The sequence below is a fragment of the Brassica napus genome, chromosome C2 (assembly GCF_020379485.1).
Source record: "Brassica napus cultivar Da-Ae chromosome C2, Da-Ae, whole genome shotgun sequence".
Lineage (NCBI taxonomy): Eukaryota > Viridiplantae > Streptophyta > Magnoliopsida > Brassicales > Brassicaceae > Brassica > Brassica napus.
In genome coordinates this window covers 7,514,110-7,530,732 of record NC_063445.1, presented here as the reverse complement: position 1 = coordinate 7,530,732, position 16,623 = coordinate 7,514,110, and the positions used below count along the sequence as shown (strand labels likewise).

The 16,623-nt window shown below is 33.3% G+C and overlaps 3 protein-coding genes across 3 annotated transcripts; 2 read left to right on the top strand and 1 right to left on the bottom strand.

Annotated features, from left to right (window-relative positions):
* Window positions 1-6,059: 6,059 nt before the first annotated feature.
* Window positions 6,060-7,202, top strand: LOC106431399 (putative F-box protein At4g17565). Its single transcript, XM_048748674.1, has one exon. It carries the CDS (start codon window positions 6,060-6,062, stop codon window positions 7,200-7,202), a length of 1,143 nt encoding a protein of 380 aa, XP_048604631.1.
* Window positions 7,203-7,819: 617 nt separating this feature from the next.
* Window positions 7,820-10,395, bottom strand: LOC106431401 (VAN3-binding protein-like). Its single transcript, XM_013872200.3, has 8 exons — window positions 9,811-10,395; window positions 9,638-9,715; window positions 9,252-9,320; window positions 8,808-9,165; window positions 8,552-8,722; window positions 8,416-8,465; window positions 8,291-8,339; window positions 7,820-8,200 (listed from the first exon to the last, which is right to left on the bottom strand). The coding sequence occupies exons 1-8, from the start codon at window positions 10,036-10,038 to the stop codon at window positions 7,962-7,964; spliced, it is 1,242 nt and encodes a 413-aa protein (XP_013727654.2). The 5' UTR covers window positions 10,039-10,395; the 3' UTR covers window positions 7,820-7,961.
* A 3,626-nt stretch (window positions 10,396-14,021) lies between these two features.
* Window positions 14,022-16,323, top strand: LOC106408062. Its single transcript, XM_013848892.2, has 8 exons — window positions 14,022-14,168; window positions 14,247-14,511; window positions 14,617-14,713; window positions 15,175-15,304; window positions 15,372-15,556; window positions 15,643-15,766; window positions 15,842-16,057; window positions 16,159-16,323. Exons 1-8 carry the CDS (start codon window positions 14,022-14,024, stop codon window positions 16,321-16,323), a joined length of 1,329 nt encoding a protein of 442 aa, XP_013704346.2.
* The last annotated feature ends 300 nt before the right edge of the window (window positions 16,324-16,623 follow it).

Sequence of the window (16,623 nt, the reverse complement as noted above, 5' to 3'; positions counted from 1 at the left end):
CTGTAATATCTAAGCGAGATATCTAATGAGTTCTGCATCCACAATTATAATCTTACAACATTAGTGTTATATTAGATGAGTTCAATATTACAAACTGACAAGCATAATTAGGTAACCTAGGGGAGAAACATTACATTATCAAACATTAATCATAGCAAAAGATAGGATTTTAGCGAGAACTAGACACATTTATTGAAGGCAAAAGCTTAAACATGGATATAACAATGGACGGATCTGGCAATCTACTATTTGAGCATGTAGATGATTGTAGCTGTAACCACAATGAATCCTCCCCAAGAGACTTCGAACATGTGGCGAAGAATCTTCTCACGTTTAAGGACTTCCTGATTTAAGAGCTCGTGAGTAGAGGCGAGATTCGCAGAGTAATCAACTGATTGTAGTGAATGCTCTCGATTCAGCTGCTGTCTGGCTTCTCGAAGAGACTCATGTAGGATTCTCACCTCGTGTCGGTATCGGCAGATCTGGTCTCTAGCCTCCAACAAGCTATCTTTCTGCCATCCTCAGGGCATCTCTTTGTCTTCCCAGGTCACAAATCCATGTTCTTCGCATCGGTAAAACCGTCTCCCCGGATTATCATCTGTCCAAGACATCATCATCGACGTAGATCTGGTGCAACGGCACGGTGGACCCTGACTCTCACGCATAGTAACTGCCGATGAAGAAGAAGATATATGGTAGTTAATAACAAAAATATTGGAAATAAAAATAGGTCTAAAAGTTAAGGGATGTTACATTTATCTCTACTGAGATATGAATAGGTCGAAAAGTTAATGACAAAATGTTTAAGTAGATAAAAATTAAGACTATGTTTTACTAGATTAGATACATGGTGTGGCTTTTATATAGTATTGTCATTTTATCGTTCTATCCTACCGGCAAAACTACAAACAAAAACAGTTTCCATTATTAATTATTAACAACAAAATAATTTGTGGCCCTCCAACATTCACATACCTTTTGCAAATTATTTTTTATTTGGTAGATCCATAATAGCTTTGTGAAGGAGAAGATTATTTGCAAAGGCTTTGGCGGTGATGGACGGGAAGCATCGGAGATTCAAAAATCTACATATGCGACGAGCAATTCTAGGTTCGGTACCGATATAACCGAACTTTTGCCAATTCGACTTTCGTTTTGCGGAAAATACTTTTAACTACTGTAAGTCACGGTTGCAATACTATTCCATTCCATTGACAATTTTATTATGTTCCATTCCACTTGAAAATTCTATTTTATCATGTTCCATTCCACTTGACAATTACTAAAGATTGTTCTATTTTGTTTAAAAATATAGTTTGTAATTTTCTTATGTTGATATTTGGGTTTAGGATTTAGGGTTTAGGTTTTAATATTTAGAAGGTGAGTGGTTATAGTTAGGGTCAGCATTAACTTATTCCATGGAATCATAGACATTTCATAATTTCATCAATATATACAATGCTATTTATTTTGTTCTATTCTATTTGAGTTTAGGGTTTATATGTGGGTTTATAGTTTAGTGATTAGGGTTTATAGTTTATATTTGAGTTTATGGCTTACATTAGAGTTTAGGGTTTAGGGTTCATAATTTCATCAACATATCTATAGTATTATTTGAGAAGTGAATTTGCTTATTTGTCACATTCTCCACAATTTTAGAACTAGATCATTAGTTTTTATAAATAATGTTAATTAAACTGTAATTAAAATATAATTCATTATTTATCTGATTACAAATTAATATTATAAAATTATCTCAAAACAATAAATGGAAAAAAAATTTGAAAAAGAAAAGATAAATTCATGTATTTATTTTGTGTTTATCTACATCTTTCTTTCTTACTCACTAATTTTTATAATTAGTAGTATATATATACGTATAACTTGCGGGCATAATCTTCTTATTAGTTTTTGTCTTACTAATTTAAAACCAACATAATAAGTTTTTATTTATGTTTTCAAATAGTTAAATCAAACATCAAAATATTGATATATTGCTGAATATTTTTTCATAGATCAAACATCAAAATATATGTTACAAAATACTAATATCTTAGAAATAGTTTAGAAATATCTTTTTTTAAATGTTGTTTCATGACTAATACTATATTTAACTATAAATTATTTGGTATCTTAATTTTTTAACTGTTATAATAAAAATATTGTTTCTAGATAACAACACAATATATATATATATATATAACTTATCTTACTTTTAATATGTTTTTTGATAATTATATTATATTATTTTATAATAAAATATTTAATATAAGATATAAATTTAATATTATTAAATAAAATTAGTTTTTAATTATGTATAAAACTCATTAAAGGTATTGTTTAAATTAATAAATTAGTGAATAAGTTAGAAACTAATAATAAATCAATAACCCAACTAAAAGTATAAAACCTATTCAAAATATGACAAATAAAAAAAACTAACTAAATATTTAATATAACATATAAATTAATATTATTAAGGGTATTTTGTTTTAAATTAATAAATTAGTAACTCAACTAAAAACTAAGGAAAATTGCCATAAATACCACATTCATAGTACCACTTTTCATGTTTACACTAACCACTTTTACCCTCACTTTTAATGAAAGGTAAAATACAATTATACCCTTAGGGTTAACTAATATAGACTTAGGGTTTAGAGTTGACGGGTGGGGTAGGGTTTTTGCAATGTAAAATTTATGATTCTAATAAATATATAAATACTTAAAAAATATATAAAAAATTTAAAAAATAATTTCAAACATAATTTTCGTTTTTCAAAAAGAAATTTAAAATAAATTCGAAAAAATAAATTTTATAAAAAAGTTTGAATTTGAAAAAGTATATTTCGAAAACATAAAAAAAATTTATATTTTTTTATTTTTATATTTTTTTATTTTTTTATTTTTTTATTTTTTTTTATTTTTTAATATTTTATATTTCATATTTTTATATTTTTCTATTTTTTATTTTTTTCATTTTTTATTTTTTATTTTTGTATTTTTTATTTAAATAATAATTTACTATATATATAAATAATAAGGGCATAAAAGTCTTTTGCCACTTAATGAAGAGGGTATTTTTGAAAATGTTTCATTAGTGGTGGTAAAAATGAAAAGTAGTAACATGAAAGTGGTAAACATGTAATTTCCCCAAAAACTAATTTAGCTAAAACCTAATAAAAACATGATTTTTTTTTTGATCAAATAAAAACATGATAAATAAGTAAAAATACCTAAAATTATGGATAAGATGACAAATCAGCAAATTCAATTTTCAAATAATAATTATAAATTATTTGGTATCTTAATTTTTTAACTGTTGTAATAAAAATATTGTTTCCAAATAGCAACACAATATATATGAAACTTATCTTATTTTCAATATGTTTTTTGATAATTATATTATATTATTTTTACGACAAGGGGATCCTTTATCTAATTATTTATTTATTTTGTATATTGAGGCTTACGAAAAGGCGGAGAGAAAACGACACCTATCTCATTTGCTATTTGCGAACGATAGTCTTTTATTTTGTAAGGTTCAAAAAGAAGAGTGTCAAACTATTCTCAGGATATTGAAAAAAATATGAGGTAGTATCCGGTCAACTTATAAATTTTGATAAATCCTCCATTCAATTTGGGCACACAATTGAGGAATCGTTTAAACATGAGTTACGAGATATTTTAGGAATCCAGAATATTGGAGGCGTGGGATCCTATCTAGGTCTTCCAGAAAGTTTGGAGGGATCTAAAATACAAGTTTTTATCTTTGTGCAGGACCGGCTAAATAATAGAGTTAATGGTTGGACATTTAATTTTCTCACAAAAGGAGGAAAGGAAGTAATTATAAAATCGGTGGTTACGGCATTACCAAATCATGTCATGTCTTGCTATCGTTTACCTAAGACAACCGCAAAAAACTGACAAGCGCGGTTGCACAATTCTGGTGGAGTCTAGGAAGAAACACAAGAGGCATGTACTGAAATCATGGGATAAAATATGTGTAAATAAAGAGGACGAAGGTTTAGGATTTAAAGATAACACTGATTTCAATACAACGATGTTCGGTAAACAGTTATGGCGTCTGATAGAGAGGCCAAATACTTTATTTGTTCGAGTTTTCAAAGGTCGGTATTACAGGAACGCCTCACCCTTGGAACCGATTCGTTCATACTCTTCGTCATATGGCTGGCAAAGTATTGTTTCTGCTAGATCTCTGTTTAGCAAAGGACTAATTAAAAGGGTGGGATCAGGATCATCTATATCTGTATGGAATGACCCATGGCTCCTAACCACTCGCCCGAGACCATCAAATAAAAATCAACACAATTTTTATCCAGACTTAACAGCGGGCTCTCTTATTGATTCTACTTCGCGAACCTGGAACTCACAGGCATTCCGGGCTTTGATGGATCCCCAAGATGTGAAAAACATAGAAAGCATACCACTGAGTAGAACCCAGATGGTAGACAGGGATGACTGGTATTTCACAAATAATTGGAAGTATACGGTTAAATCAGGATATCAGATAGAACGGGTCTACCCAGATAGGGAAAGACCACCTTTAATGTTTGGACCTACATTTGATGCATTGAAGACGTTCTGTTGGAAAATACGGTGCCCTCCAAAAATGAAACATTTTCTATGGCAATTAGTGACAAGGTATATAGCAATAAAGAAGAATCTGAAAGCGCGAGGAATACAACGGGATATATTTTGTGCACGATGTAAAGCGGATGATGAATCGATCAGCCATGTGTTTTTTAAATGTTTTCCAGCACTTCAGGTTTGGGCTCTCTCTAAGATATCATCAAACCCAGTTATTTTCCCCACAAGCTCCCTCTTCAACAATGTGGATCATCTCTTTTGGCGAGTCTTCCCGCAGATGGAGGATCATCAGTTTGCATGAATATTATGGTATATCTGAAAAGGAAAGAATAGTAAAGTTTTTAGTAATTTTGATATGGATCCTCGAGATACGTCCAAATTGGCAGAAACAAAGTCACACTTTAGGCTGAGACACATGTACTAAAGGAAAACAGAAGAATATTACCGGTCGAGCCTACAACCCTTCCATCGATCCCAGGAAGATGGTGCTTCACATATGACTCTCGGAAGGAGAATGATACTTTCTCAGGACAAGGTTGGCTCAGTACTTTATAAGGTTTTGATGGGCTGTTGGGGGCAAGGAATCTCTGGGCTTGTCTCACTCCTCTGCATGCGGAGATAGAAGTTCTATTATGGACAATGGAATGTATGAAAAACTTACGTCAATTTCAGGCTACGTTTGCAACGGATTGTTCTCAATTGGTGAAGATGGTTTGAGAACCAGAAGAATGACAAGTATTTGCAAATTATTTGGAAGATATCAAGACCCTGAGAGAAAGTTTCATTAGATCAAAGATCATCTATGTACCAAGGACACAAAACTCAAAGGTAGATAGTCTAGCACGCAGTTTCAAGAAACAACTGTCTTTTGTCATTTACATGGATCAAGATCTCCAGATGTGGTTCACAGAGTCAGCATGAGTCTACAATTGATGACAGAAAAAAAAGATTCATATACTATTTGAGTGATATGGATTACACTCTTTATTAATTTTTTATTTATTTATGTGCAGTAAATAAGTGTTTGATCTAGCTGATTTACATGAGGTGAAAATAATAGTACTTTACTCTTATCCATAACACCAAGTGACGACGTTGTGCACTCTCTTTTTCTTTCAACGGATACTTGCCGGTGAAGAGGATATAACCAGAAAAAATATGAGATAAAAACTAGTTACTTAATAACGTAAAAATTAATGATATATTTTTTAATTTCCATTTAAAATTTGGCTAATTCAAAATTTGGCTACCAAGCAAATTTTTCCATTAAAATAAGTGGCAATAGATTTTTTTTTTTTTTTTTTTCTCTTTTGGTCCATCAATGTCGGGGGCGAACTGGTCGAGGCTTTGTACGAGTCTCTTCCTAGAAGATTTAGGAGTCTGTTTGATTTCGTCGTATATATAGATTTGTGTAGAGTGATTGCTAAGCAGGAATCAATTTTATGGAGATGCGTAGCCCGAAGCTCCGTAAACGCGAAGAAGCTGCGACGGCGAAGTGGTCGAATCTTTGTCTGGATGTGATCCAGATGGTGTTGGAGAAACTGAGCGCCACCGATTTCAATCGAGCCAAGGCCGTTTGCTCGGGATGGCTGTCTGCATCTAGACAAAGCGTGCGAAAACAGAATCAAACCCCATGGCTGATTCTCTTCCCTTACGAGAGATCTTACGGCTATTCTTGTCGCATGTTGAATCCTGGGGAGAAAGGTTTGGTGTACAGAAGTCGAAACCTGGGTGTGGAGTTCACGCAGAGTCGGTGCATTGCCACTTGCGGAAGCTGGCTCCTTATGTATCTTGTTCGTGGCGGTCGACCCAAGCTTTACATTCTAAACCCCTTGAGCCGGGACAGAATCAATCTACCTCCTCTGGAGTCCTGCAAAAGCGACAATATCTTCTCGGCTAAACGTTTTTGTATCGGCGACCAACAACCCAGAAGAGAAAGTGCACTCACTGACCTCTCATCCGAGTGGGAAAAATCAGTTTTGTGGGTAGAAGAAAGAAGCAAAAATTACTTAGTGGTTTGGTCACATGGGGATTGTCTTTTCTTCTCCAAGAAAGGAGACAATGTTTGGAGGATGTTTCATGTCCGGATTATTGGGTTAACCGACTTTGTATGCAAAGGCCTCATGCTCTACATGTATATTAGGCTTTCTTTCATTGAGATCTATGACTTCTCTGGGGACTCTCCTGTTGCTCTAACCCATCCTCCATATCCCTTCTACCGTCGTCCTCGTTTCTTGTCCCCTTTCATTATCAACAGGATTGCTGTTACTACATCTGGTGAGGCTCTCTTGGTCACAATATACAATATCCACAAAACCTCCCGCACCTTCTACGTCTACAAGATGAACCATGCCACCAACAAATGGGATGAAATGGCTTCTTTGGGCGACCAGGCTTTGATCGTCGACCTTGGAATCACCGTGTCTGCCAAAGATGTTCAAGGATTCAAGTCAAATTCTATCTATTTTAGTGGTGTCGGTTTTGGCACTGATCATATATTTATCTACAGTCTCGCTACTCGCAAGGTAGAACCATTTATGGCTTCAACTAACAAGTTCTTTGATGCTCGGTGGTTCATCCCCAATGTGTGATGTAACTAGTGTCTTTTTCTTCTTCTTCTTGCATTTTGGTTTCAACCAAATATTTTCTTCTTCCTGGCTGCTTTATGTTCTCTGACTTGCTTGAAAGCAAACAGATTGGCGTATTCTCAGGAAATTTATGTGTAAAATTGTCTGATCAATTTTCTTTATATAGCCTATATCTCCGAATCGATTTTGCTGAGTTTGGTTTGAATCATTAAATAAGTGAGAGGTGCCTGATCAATATTTTTATGTTCAAAAGTTCGAATCTTGCTCACTGTAGTTTATCCTTCCAAAACCAAGGTAGCAAAGCAGGGTTTTGATACAAGGTATGTAATGTTTTAATTGTTTACATTCCTAGTTTTCTTTCAATGTTGCAACTTTATGAGGATCTGATTACAAGTTCCAGTGTTGTGTTATTTGCTAATGTAGCAGATGTGTTGTATCCCTAGAGAGAAATTTTTAAATTCCCACTTTATCTTGCATTTCATGTTGCCTTTGAAATATTTGAATTAAGGACTCACTACTTATCTAACTTGATCCTCAAGGCAATTGAGCATTTTATGCTTCTAAAATCTCAGGTTACTTTACTTTGAACGCTAGCTGATGTCTGTGGAGTATAAGAAACGTAAGTTCTCAAGTTGTTATGCATTATTATAAAATCAAAACGAGAGAAAAAAAGTAGAAGTAGAGGAGGATATAAAATAAAAACATGCAAATTAAAGTAAAATACATAGAGAAACTGAAGAACAATGACAAGTAAAAGAAAGTTCAGTTTTTGTTGTAGAAAGTGAGATCGTAATTTGTATGGAATTTAGAAGAACAAGAAAGAGTGAGCATGTGTTGGATCGTTGTGACCCATGTCTTGTAACGACCGTAATCATCCGCCATGTCTAGTTTGATATCTCCTATGTTCGTCTTCAGGACAATGAGATAACAAGTGTCTTCTATGTTGTTCTCTTCAGTCTCCGAATCTTTATAAAGCTCCACATGAACATTCGTCACAATACCTAATTAGCACACAAGACAAACAAAACATTCAATGTTTTGAAATTTTATCTTGAAGGTTAAGTTAAGGGATAAAGAAGCTAAGCTCATACATTCTTTCTTAGTCCTGAGTAGGTTATGTTTCTTCATTTTGAGTATCACCTAAAAATAAACCAAAGAACATTGATACATAAACATGATTGGTTAAGAGTAATGAGGATTAGTACAAGATTCAGACCTTTCCATCCTTGTTTAAGACCATAGACACTGTCCTAACCTTGAAATCACCTGCTCAAGTCCAAAGATAGCCATATATCTTTAGCTTATCCACAAAACAGGGGAGTTAAGAGAAGAAAACCAGAGGATTTATATACCATCTGGTGTCTCAACTAAGAGATCGGTTCCTTGAGCAAGAAGGGACGTGTTCTTGTCAAATTCAGGAGGCAAATCAGAGGAGTCTTCGATAGGTAACACCGGCGCAGAGCCGTTCAATCTATTGATCTTGCAACTTCTTCTTGCTTTCAACGTCGCAGCACCTCTCAAGGCTTATACACCAAACACCAATGACTCACAAACAGAGTATGCTTATAGAAAAACACACAAGGAAATAAACTTAAATCTTATTCTTACAAGTTGTAGCTGAGGCAGTGAGAGTGAGTATCTCACTAACACTTGTCCCAGTCATAGCGGAACCAATCATTGTGCTGAGCTGGTCTCTGTTTGCTCCCATTGTCTCTGCCATCTCAGCACACTGTGCCGCCACCACAGCGGCTGCAGAAGCCACGGCTGTCTCTTTAGTTGTTGGTCGACCATTTCCACCGTCTTTTCCTGCGTTCTCTGAAGCTACGGCGGCGAGGACGGCGGCCAGACCGGCTAATGAAATGGCGGCGTGGACTTCAGCTCTCTGTAGCCTCACTTCTTCCTTTCGTTTGGCCTTAATCTCTTTCCACCATTTCTTTATCGATGGTGTAATCTTCCAAGGAAGTTTCTACAGTCCCATTATTGTTTCGATTTAGAAAACCAATATGATTCTCTAAAAGTCAAATGAAACGAAATAGCAAAATAGGGTTTTACAAGTTTCTTGCGGAAGAAGCCATCGTAGCTCAATTCCGGATGCATTGCTTGTTGCATCCATATCCATGACTGTTCACATGATTCAACAAAAATGTGTCAATATAAGATAATCTCTCAAGTTTTCTTCTATTAACGGCAAATTTATTCGGTTTCTATATGTCAGTGCCAGCAATCAAATTAAACATTAACCAAATATCCATCACTTATCGTATGTGCATTAAAAAACAACTTAACAAAAGATGTACACATTTTTAAAAATAATTTTATATTGAAAATTATGAAAATACATACAACAAACAAATCATATTAGAGAAGAAGATGTATTTTTCTGATTGTTATTATGAATTTTCTAGAAATAAATTAAAAGTTCAACATAATATGTTTACCTTGACATCATTGGTTTTCCATGAAGGCATCGAGGGCTTAAAATCTGGATCGTCCATCTTCATACTCTTATCCATCGTCTATTTTCACAATCTTCATTAATTAAAAACACTAACCAAAGCAACTTGAAGAAATAATCAGGAATAAACAAAAACAATCTCTGGTTACTACTTACACCACAAGGAACAAGACTTAAGTCGCCTTGAAACCTGGCGATTGATGTCTCTACGGGGACAATGGAACGGTCGTAGATAATATGGTCGGGCTGAAGCGACTGAACAGCAAAATTACACCATTCTCGAGATAGAAAGTCCATAGTGTCTGGATGTGCTTCTGAAGGTGATGGATTATTGTTAACCTGATGATGATGATCTGTTGATGTTAATGCTAGAGATAGTTCCATACTGTTTAGTTTTGTATTCAAAGATTTTGGCTCTGAGGATTTGCAGGCTGAGGATTTGTTGATTGATCAAATATTTATGTTATTGGTTTGAAAGAAGAAAATGGTCAATTTCTTTAATTTTTTAGTTTGATGTGGGTTCTAACCTTTATTTATTTTTTGAAAAAAGGTTTGATGGCATGAGCATCTTTTCCATGGGTGGGAATGATTTGGGCCATGATCAAAGTAATTATCCTTGGAACAGATTTTCTTTTTATAATATCAAAAATGATATGGATGGGTACTCTCAACTTTCTGTCATGTATATGCAATAATGTCGTTTTACCATTAGTAATAATAACTTTCATTTTGATTGGCAAGTACTCGTTTAATCGTGTTAATCCATTACTCTATTAGAGCATCTGCATTGAAGGTTCAATGCACAGGTTCACACCATTCCAAAAATAAAAATATTATAATATTCTCATTTTTACGAACTCACCCTTTGTATGTTCGTTGGGATGAATTCGGTTCATCACTGTAACGCGGGTCCCACGCCACGTGGTGGCCCGCGATTGGTCCGCTTATTTTTTTTATTTTTATTTTAAAAAAAAAAAATCAAACGGAAAAAAATAATAATAATAATAAAAAATTAAAGTTATGATCCCCTTCAGGTTCATTAATGCAGATGCTATTAGTGTTTCAAAAAAAAAATCCACTACTCTATTAAAATTGTATATGATACTATTTTACTGTTTTAATAACAAAAAATTTAATACATTGGATTCTATTATATCGAATCAAAGCATGAAATCCGAACATTGGATTTGTGTTTTATTAGTTTTTTGTTTTCCGATTTAAAGTAGCACTAAAAACATGGATAAGTTAGACGCAATTGCTTTGGTTTATTATGCTTACTTGAAAATACTGTGTAGTTAGTTGGAAAAAAGAGAGTAAAAATTGCATTTAGTACGAGTTAAAGACTAAAAGTTAACATACTTGCATTTATAAGGAAAGCTTTCGCGGACAGAGGATGACTAATTCTCTCTTGCTATTATATACTAAAAAGTTAATGTTAATGAAAGTAAATTGTGTTCCAAAAAAATACTAATTGAATTTATCTGAGAGGAAATGCATATACACAAATATATGCTAACTTGTTAACCATTGTGAAACAAAGTTATTGACAACAATGGATTGGACCCTCTTGCATCTCTTTTTCATATATCTTTAAATTGAAACCATAGGTTCAAGCTAAGCACTCAACAACGAGAACATATTTATATATATAAATATCTGGACCTCCTTTCCACTTCTCACTCAATACATAAGTGATCTATAGCTGGATTTATGTATTATAATTAACATGATGCAGAAACTGAAAATATAGCCTTGAACTAACTTAATATAATTTAGAAAATGTGAAACGAGGCTATAATTTCTATATAAAATTTACTAAGTAGTAGAAGAATAAAGTTGATATATGAAAGTTGAAAGGTAAGTGATTTAAACAAGTTAAATTGGGACATTGGTTATTTCGGTATGAATTATAGGCATTCCCTGGCCGAGAAGGATAGTGAAACTTCCTGGAAGAGAAAAAGAAAGAAATGATCATAGATCTAAAAGTGAAGATATACTTATTAATAAAGAAACGGCATTGAGTAGAATAGATAGATAAGAGGCATGAATCATACACAAGCATGCAATGGGTCTTAGGCTCTTATAGTATTAACAAACAAGGAAAAGTCTCAAAGGACAATTTATGTAAAATAATTCTATTACTTGTTATCAATAAGTATATTTTTAACACTAATTAATCAGTTTTCAGTAAGGGTTTACTAATTAATAATCAAATAGCGTGTTTTTCGAATCAAAGGTCGTTTTAGTTAAAGATGTTATCATTTGACCATGTGAATCTTACTTTAAGTGCCAACTGCCAAGAGGTTTGTGTGTGTGCATGTACCGACAGAGAGAGAATATAGCTTATAAACTAATTTTAACAATCATATTAAAGGTTAGACAATTAGTACAAACTAAGCATAGCAAGATGTCGTCAATTTGTTTTATAGTAATTTGTTTAGAGTCTGTGAATCTAAGTGGCCGATCCGAATCCAGTTGAGTTTCACACTTGTGCCAGCCTGAACTGAAATTTTCTTCCCAATACTAAAAACATCATAATTCAACTCAATAGTAGTCTTTGATCGAGTATGAGTATGATAGAAATGTATAAACCATTAAATTTGTTACATCTCAATCGCTTGGGCTTCACATTTAGGCCCAAGTTTAAGTTTGAAATTTTATAAGGAAAACAAAAACTTATATATGCCCAACATAACCATTTAATTCAATTATAAGCCTTTTTTTTGGCACAATTCAAATTCAGTTATAAGCCTAGGAGCAACTCTAACGGAGTATTTTAGATTAGAATACTTAACAAAATAATATTAAGATATTTGGTGGAGTTCATATTTTATTAAGGATTGGGTATCTAAAATCTTCAATTAAGGACTGTTTGATAGTGAATCCTTACACTATTCGCGGGTCCCACGACACGTGGCGATCCGCGATTGGTTACGTTTTTAATTTTTTTTTTAAACGGACAAAATAAATAATAATAAAAAATTTTAAAAAATTTACCTATGATTCCGAGCCACCGAGAACACTATTAAATGTGCTCTAATTATCAGGAATCACAACAAAATGTCGACCTTTGAACGCTTCCCTTACAGTTACAGTTAGGTTAAAGAGAATGAACTGAGGCATATAAATTTCACATCATTAGTATATTGCTTTTTCATATTACCATAATTTTCACATAACAAAATAAAGTTGGATGTTTGATATGCGAGTTTGTTAGTTTAAAAACTAGAAGTAGTAGTAAAAAATAAAAGTAAATTTATTACAAATATCAATTTAAAAAATTTAAATGCAATTTTTTCTATTAACCAAAATAGCATGCAACAATCAAAAGCTGGTAGGCAATTGGACAAAGGGAGAGTGCATGTTGGATTGCTGTCGTTGGGTCCAAGGAAAAACGATTTAAAAAGGCCAATTCATCTAATGTGTACTTGCAACCCTTCAACATATCTCCTCTCGATTTGTATATAATTATGTATTACACACGCACATATGTTTACTCTCTAGATTTACGGCATGACTCCCTATATAGTTTCACATCGTTAAAATAATTAATCATTTGTTTAGAAGTATCTATCTAAAGTACAAATACCTTTCATTTTGTTTGCAACATGAATTGCAAAGTTAAAAAAAAATTGTTTGGACACAAAGATAACATCTATCTTCCGCTTATGTTTTATATAAAACTTTGGACAAATCGTTACTATAACTCTTCTGCGTCGTGGACCTAAATAAAAAACATAAATTCATATCGAATGGGCTTTTGATTTAGTTATATCTTAAGACATTTTTTGGGTTTGTCAAATGTCATAACTGGATAATATTCTCACCTAAAAATATGCCAACTGATAAAGCCTCAATACGGTGCAAGTTAAATATCTCCAGCGTATATTGCCATAACTGGTTATGTTTTCTTGGAGATAACTCCAAATTTAAACCTTTGATTTTTTGCTTTTGAACACGTAAATATTGTGGAGGTTCATAACTACATTTCCTTCTTTTTTCCTAATTTACTATTCTAAAATATTTGCGAGATATTTACCTTCTTATGTAGCAAGTAACTAATTTACCTAATTTTCCTATACTTTAGATTTATTTTTTCTGGGAGATATCTCCTCATTCAAACTGAGATTACAAACGTACTAACCACGAAAGTATCTACATTTACATATCTCCAATTTTGCGTATAATAGATGGATATTCCCATTTAATAATTGTTACAATCTAGCAATATCTACATATTTACCTCATCGGCGTATAATACCTAGATATTCTTTTCTATAATAACCATCGGCGCCTTATATATATAGAGCACTTTCTGCACTTATTTTCTACACAATCATTCTTCAAAGTTCACACAAAAAAAAACGATGGCTACCAATCAAGCTTCTGTGTTGGTTAACAAAGTGAAGCCGCACAAGGATTCTTGGAAAGTGCACGTCAAGCTACTCCATTCATGGACTCAAAACACAACTTATGGAGGGGAAACTTTAGAATTTGTTCTTGCTGATCAAACAGTAAGGCAAAATTGTTTAGAAATTTACTCCATCTGTTTTATGCGTACAATATTGATCTTTGCTATTGTTGTTTTTTAGGGCGGAAAAATTCACGCAAGTTGCAAAATAATTCAGATGTTTCGTCTTCAACGAAGTCTCCCGCCGGGTGAATGGAGATTCATTGAAAACTTCAAGGTTTCAGCTTCTGGTGGTAAATATCGCCAGACTCCGCTACCTTACAAAATAACTTTCACAAGTGACACACTCATAGGGAGGTCAGTGTTTGAGGACGATGATCCTTATCCTAATCTTGTGAGTTATGAAGATATTGGTGGGCAAGGTTCAGATGCAAATGTCCTCATCGGTATGATCGTTACTTTGTGTTTTATTGTATATATTACTCTAATAAATCAATAATTTTGCACCTTGCGGATTTGGGTTATATGAAATATATGTCGTTTTTACTCAGATATCATTGGTGAAGTTTTCAATCTTGACGGAATACAAATCGTGCAAGTTCATGGGAAAGACCGAAAGAGAGTTCACTTTCGTTTACGTGACACAAAGTAAGCTTCATACAATTTGTTGAACTTAATAAAGATTTGTGTAGAAAACATGTGGTGATATTAGTCTGAGTTTTATGCAGTGGTCATGATGTGAGGTGTTGCTTGTGGAGGAAATATGCAGAACAATTTGAACCCTTTACTGAAGATAACAATGTTGAAACCCTACTCTGCTTGATTAGGTTTGCTAAAATCAGCTTCTACCAAGGTATATACATCTTCAAATTTAATAATATCTTCAGATAAAATCATATTTTACATTAAAATATATGTGATTTTTTTGTAGGTGATATATAAATCACAAATGCATTTGATGATTCACTTGTAATCCTCAACCCAACCACGAAAGAAGACATCGAGTTTAGAGAAAAGTAAGTGAGCCATGACTGATAGTATTGGTTATTTAAGAAAATCGAATTGATGTCCAGTTTTTAATTAGAAATTTTTATTTTGGCGATTTACAGACTGTTGCAAGTGAATCGTCCTCTTGCTATTATGGGTACAAAGAGTGACAATCAAGTGATTAAGCACCAAAAAACAGATTGGGACGATGTTCAATTCAGATCCATTGCTGAGATATTGGTGGCAATTGAGGTTGTATTAGCATTTTATATATCTCACTAACAAGCATTGTATTGATATTTTTTTCTGTGTATTGCAGGTTCAGAGTTGCAAAATAATATGTTCAATTGAATCTGTCGATACAGATTGGGGTTGGTTCTACTTTGGATGTTGTGGCTGCAATAAACGTATCACTAGAATTCGTAGGAATGAGTTGGCTCAAAACGAGAAACCATTATGGTATTGCGAGAAATGTCACTCAAATGTCACAAAGGTTGAACCGAAGTAAGTGCCTCTTTTTTGTTATTTTTTGTATTCCTATGAATCGGAATTATAATTGTTTTCACTAATGGGTTTGTGAATATAAACAGGTACAAGCTGCATTTGAATGTGAAAGATGACAGTGGTTCATGCAAATTTATGATGCTTGACACTATAGCCAGTGCCATTGTTGGTTGTGAGGCTGTTCAAATTTGGGATGGTTCATATGATGAGGCAAGTATATTTTATAGAAAAAATATAAATTCATTTGTATAAATTTTAATAGTATTACTATGATTTTATTTGTAGATTGAAGATCCTGAAGTAATCCCCATGCCCCTCGAGAGTTTAGTTGGAAAGTCTTTTTCTTTTGGTATTTCAATAACCTCTGGAAATCTAGATAGCGGATCCAACACTTTCTATGTTTCTGAAGTATCGACTGGTAATGATCTTCCTAAACTCGAGACTCAATCTGAACCTATTTCGGCTTTAGACACTAATTCAAGCACTCTGTCCAGTGGAGAGGTTTGTTATTCAATCTTCGTTGGATCCATTTTAGTTGATTTTTTATAAGATTGTTTATATACTTATCTCAGATCTTTTGTGTTTGTATTTATTATTCGAAGGTTCTGATGCTCAAGCCAAATTCTGCGAGTTTATCTGAAGGATTTACAACATCAACTGTCAAGCGCAAGGAAGAAGATGCTGAGCTGAAAGACATTACCTCTACCTCTAAGAAGTTGCACACTAAGCCAGTGAAGTTGGAGAAGACTAAGGATGATACTAAGTGATTGACAGATTAGTTGCTTGCTGAAGTGGATTTTGCGTCTCTGGTTTTTTTTTCATGGTTTATTTCTTTAATTTATTTTTAAATTTTTATGCTTTGTTTTTCTACTTAAGAGCGTTTTGAACTCAAATAATATGATTCATGTGTTTTTTATATATGTGGCTTTTCGTTATCCATATTTAAGTATTTCATTATTAGTTGTTCTATTTTATTTCTTGGGGTGATCGATAGATCCTAAATCATCATAATCATAAACTATCATATGAAACTGATCCAAAACCTATAATTTCACGTCCTATTCTAC

Bases quoted from the DNA above. Each gene is read 5' to 3' on its own strand.
- LOC106431399 (XM_048748674.1), top strand. From the start codon at position 6,060: ATGCGTAGCCCGAAGCTCCGTAAACGCGAAGAAGCTGCGACGGCGAAG.
- LOC106431401 (XM_013872200.3), bottom strand. From the start codon at position 10,038: ATGGAACTATCTCTAGCATTAACATCAACAGATCATCATCATCAGGTT. The intron at 9,716-9,810 runs GTAAGTAGTAAC...TTGTGAAAATAG, and splicing joins TAAGTCTTGTTCCTTGTGGT to ACGATGGATAAGAGTATGAA. The intron at 8,466-8,551 runs GTATATAAATCC...GGACTTGAGCAG, and splicing joins CTTAGTTGAGACACCAGATG to GTGATTTCAAGGTTAGGACA.
- LOC106408062 (XM_013848892.2), top strand. From the start codon at position 14,022: ATGGCTACCAATCAAGCTTCTGTGTTGGTTAACAAAGTGAAGCCGCAC. The intron at 15,557-15,642 runs GTAAGTGCCTCT...GAATATAAACAG, and splicing joins GTCACAAAGGTTGAACCGAA to GTACAAGCTGCATTTGAATG. The intron at 15,767-15,841 runs GCAAGTATATTT...TTTTATTTGTAG, and splicing joins GGGATGGTTCATATGATGAG to ATTGAAGATCCTGAAGTAAT.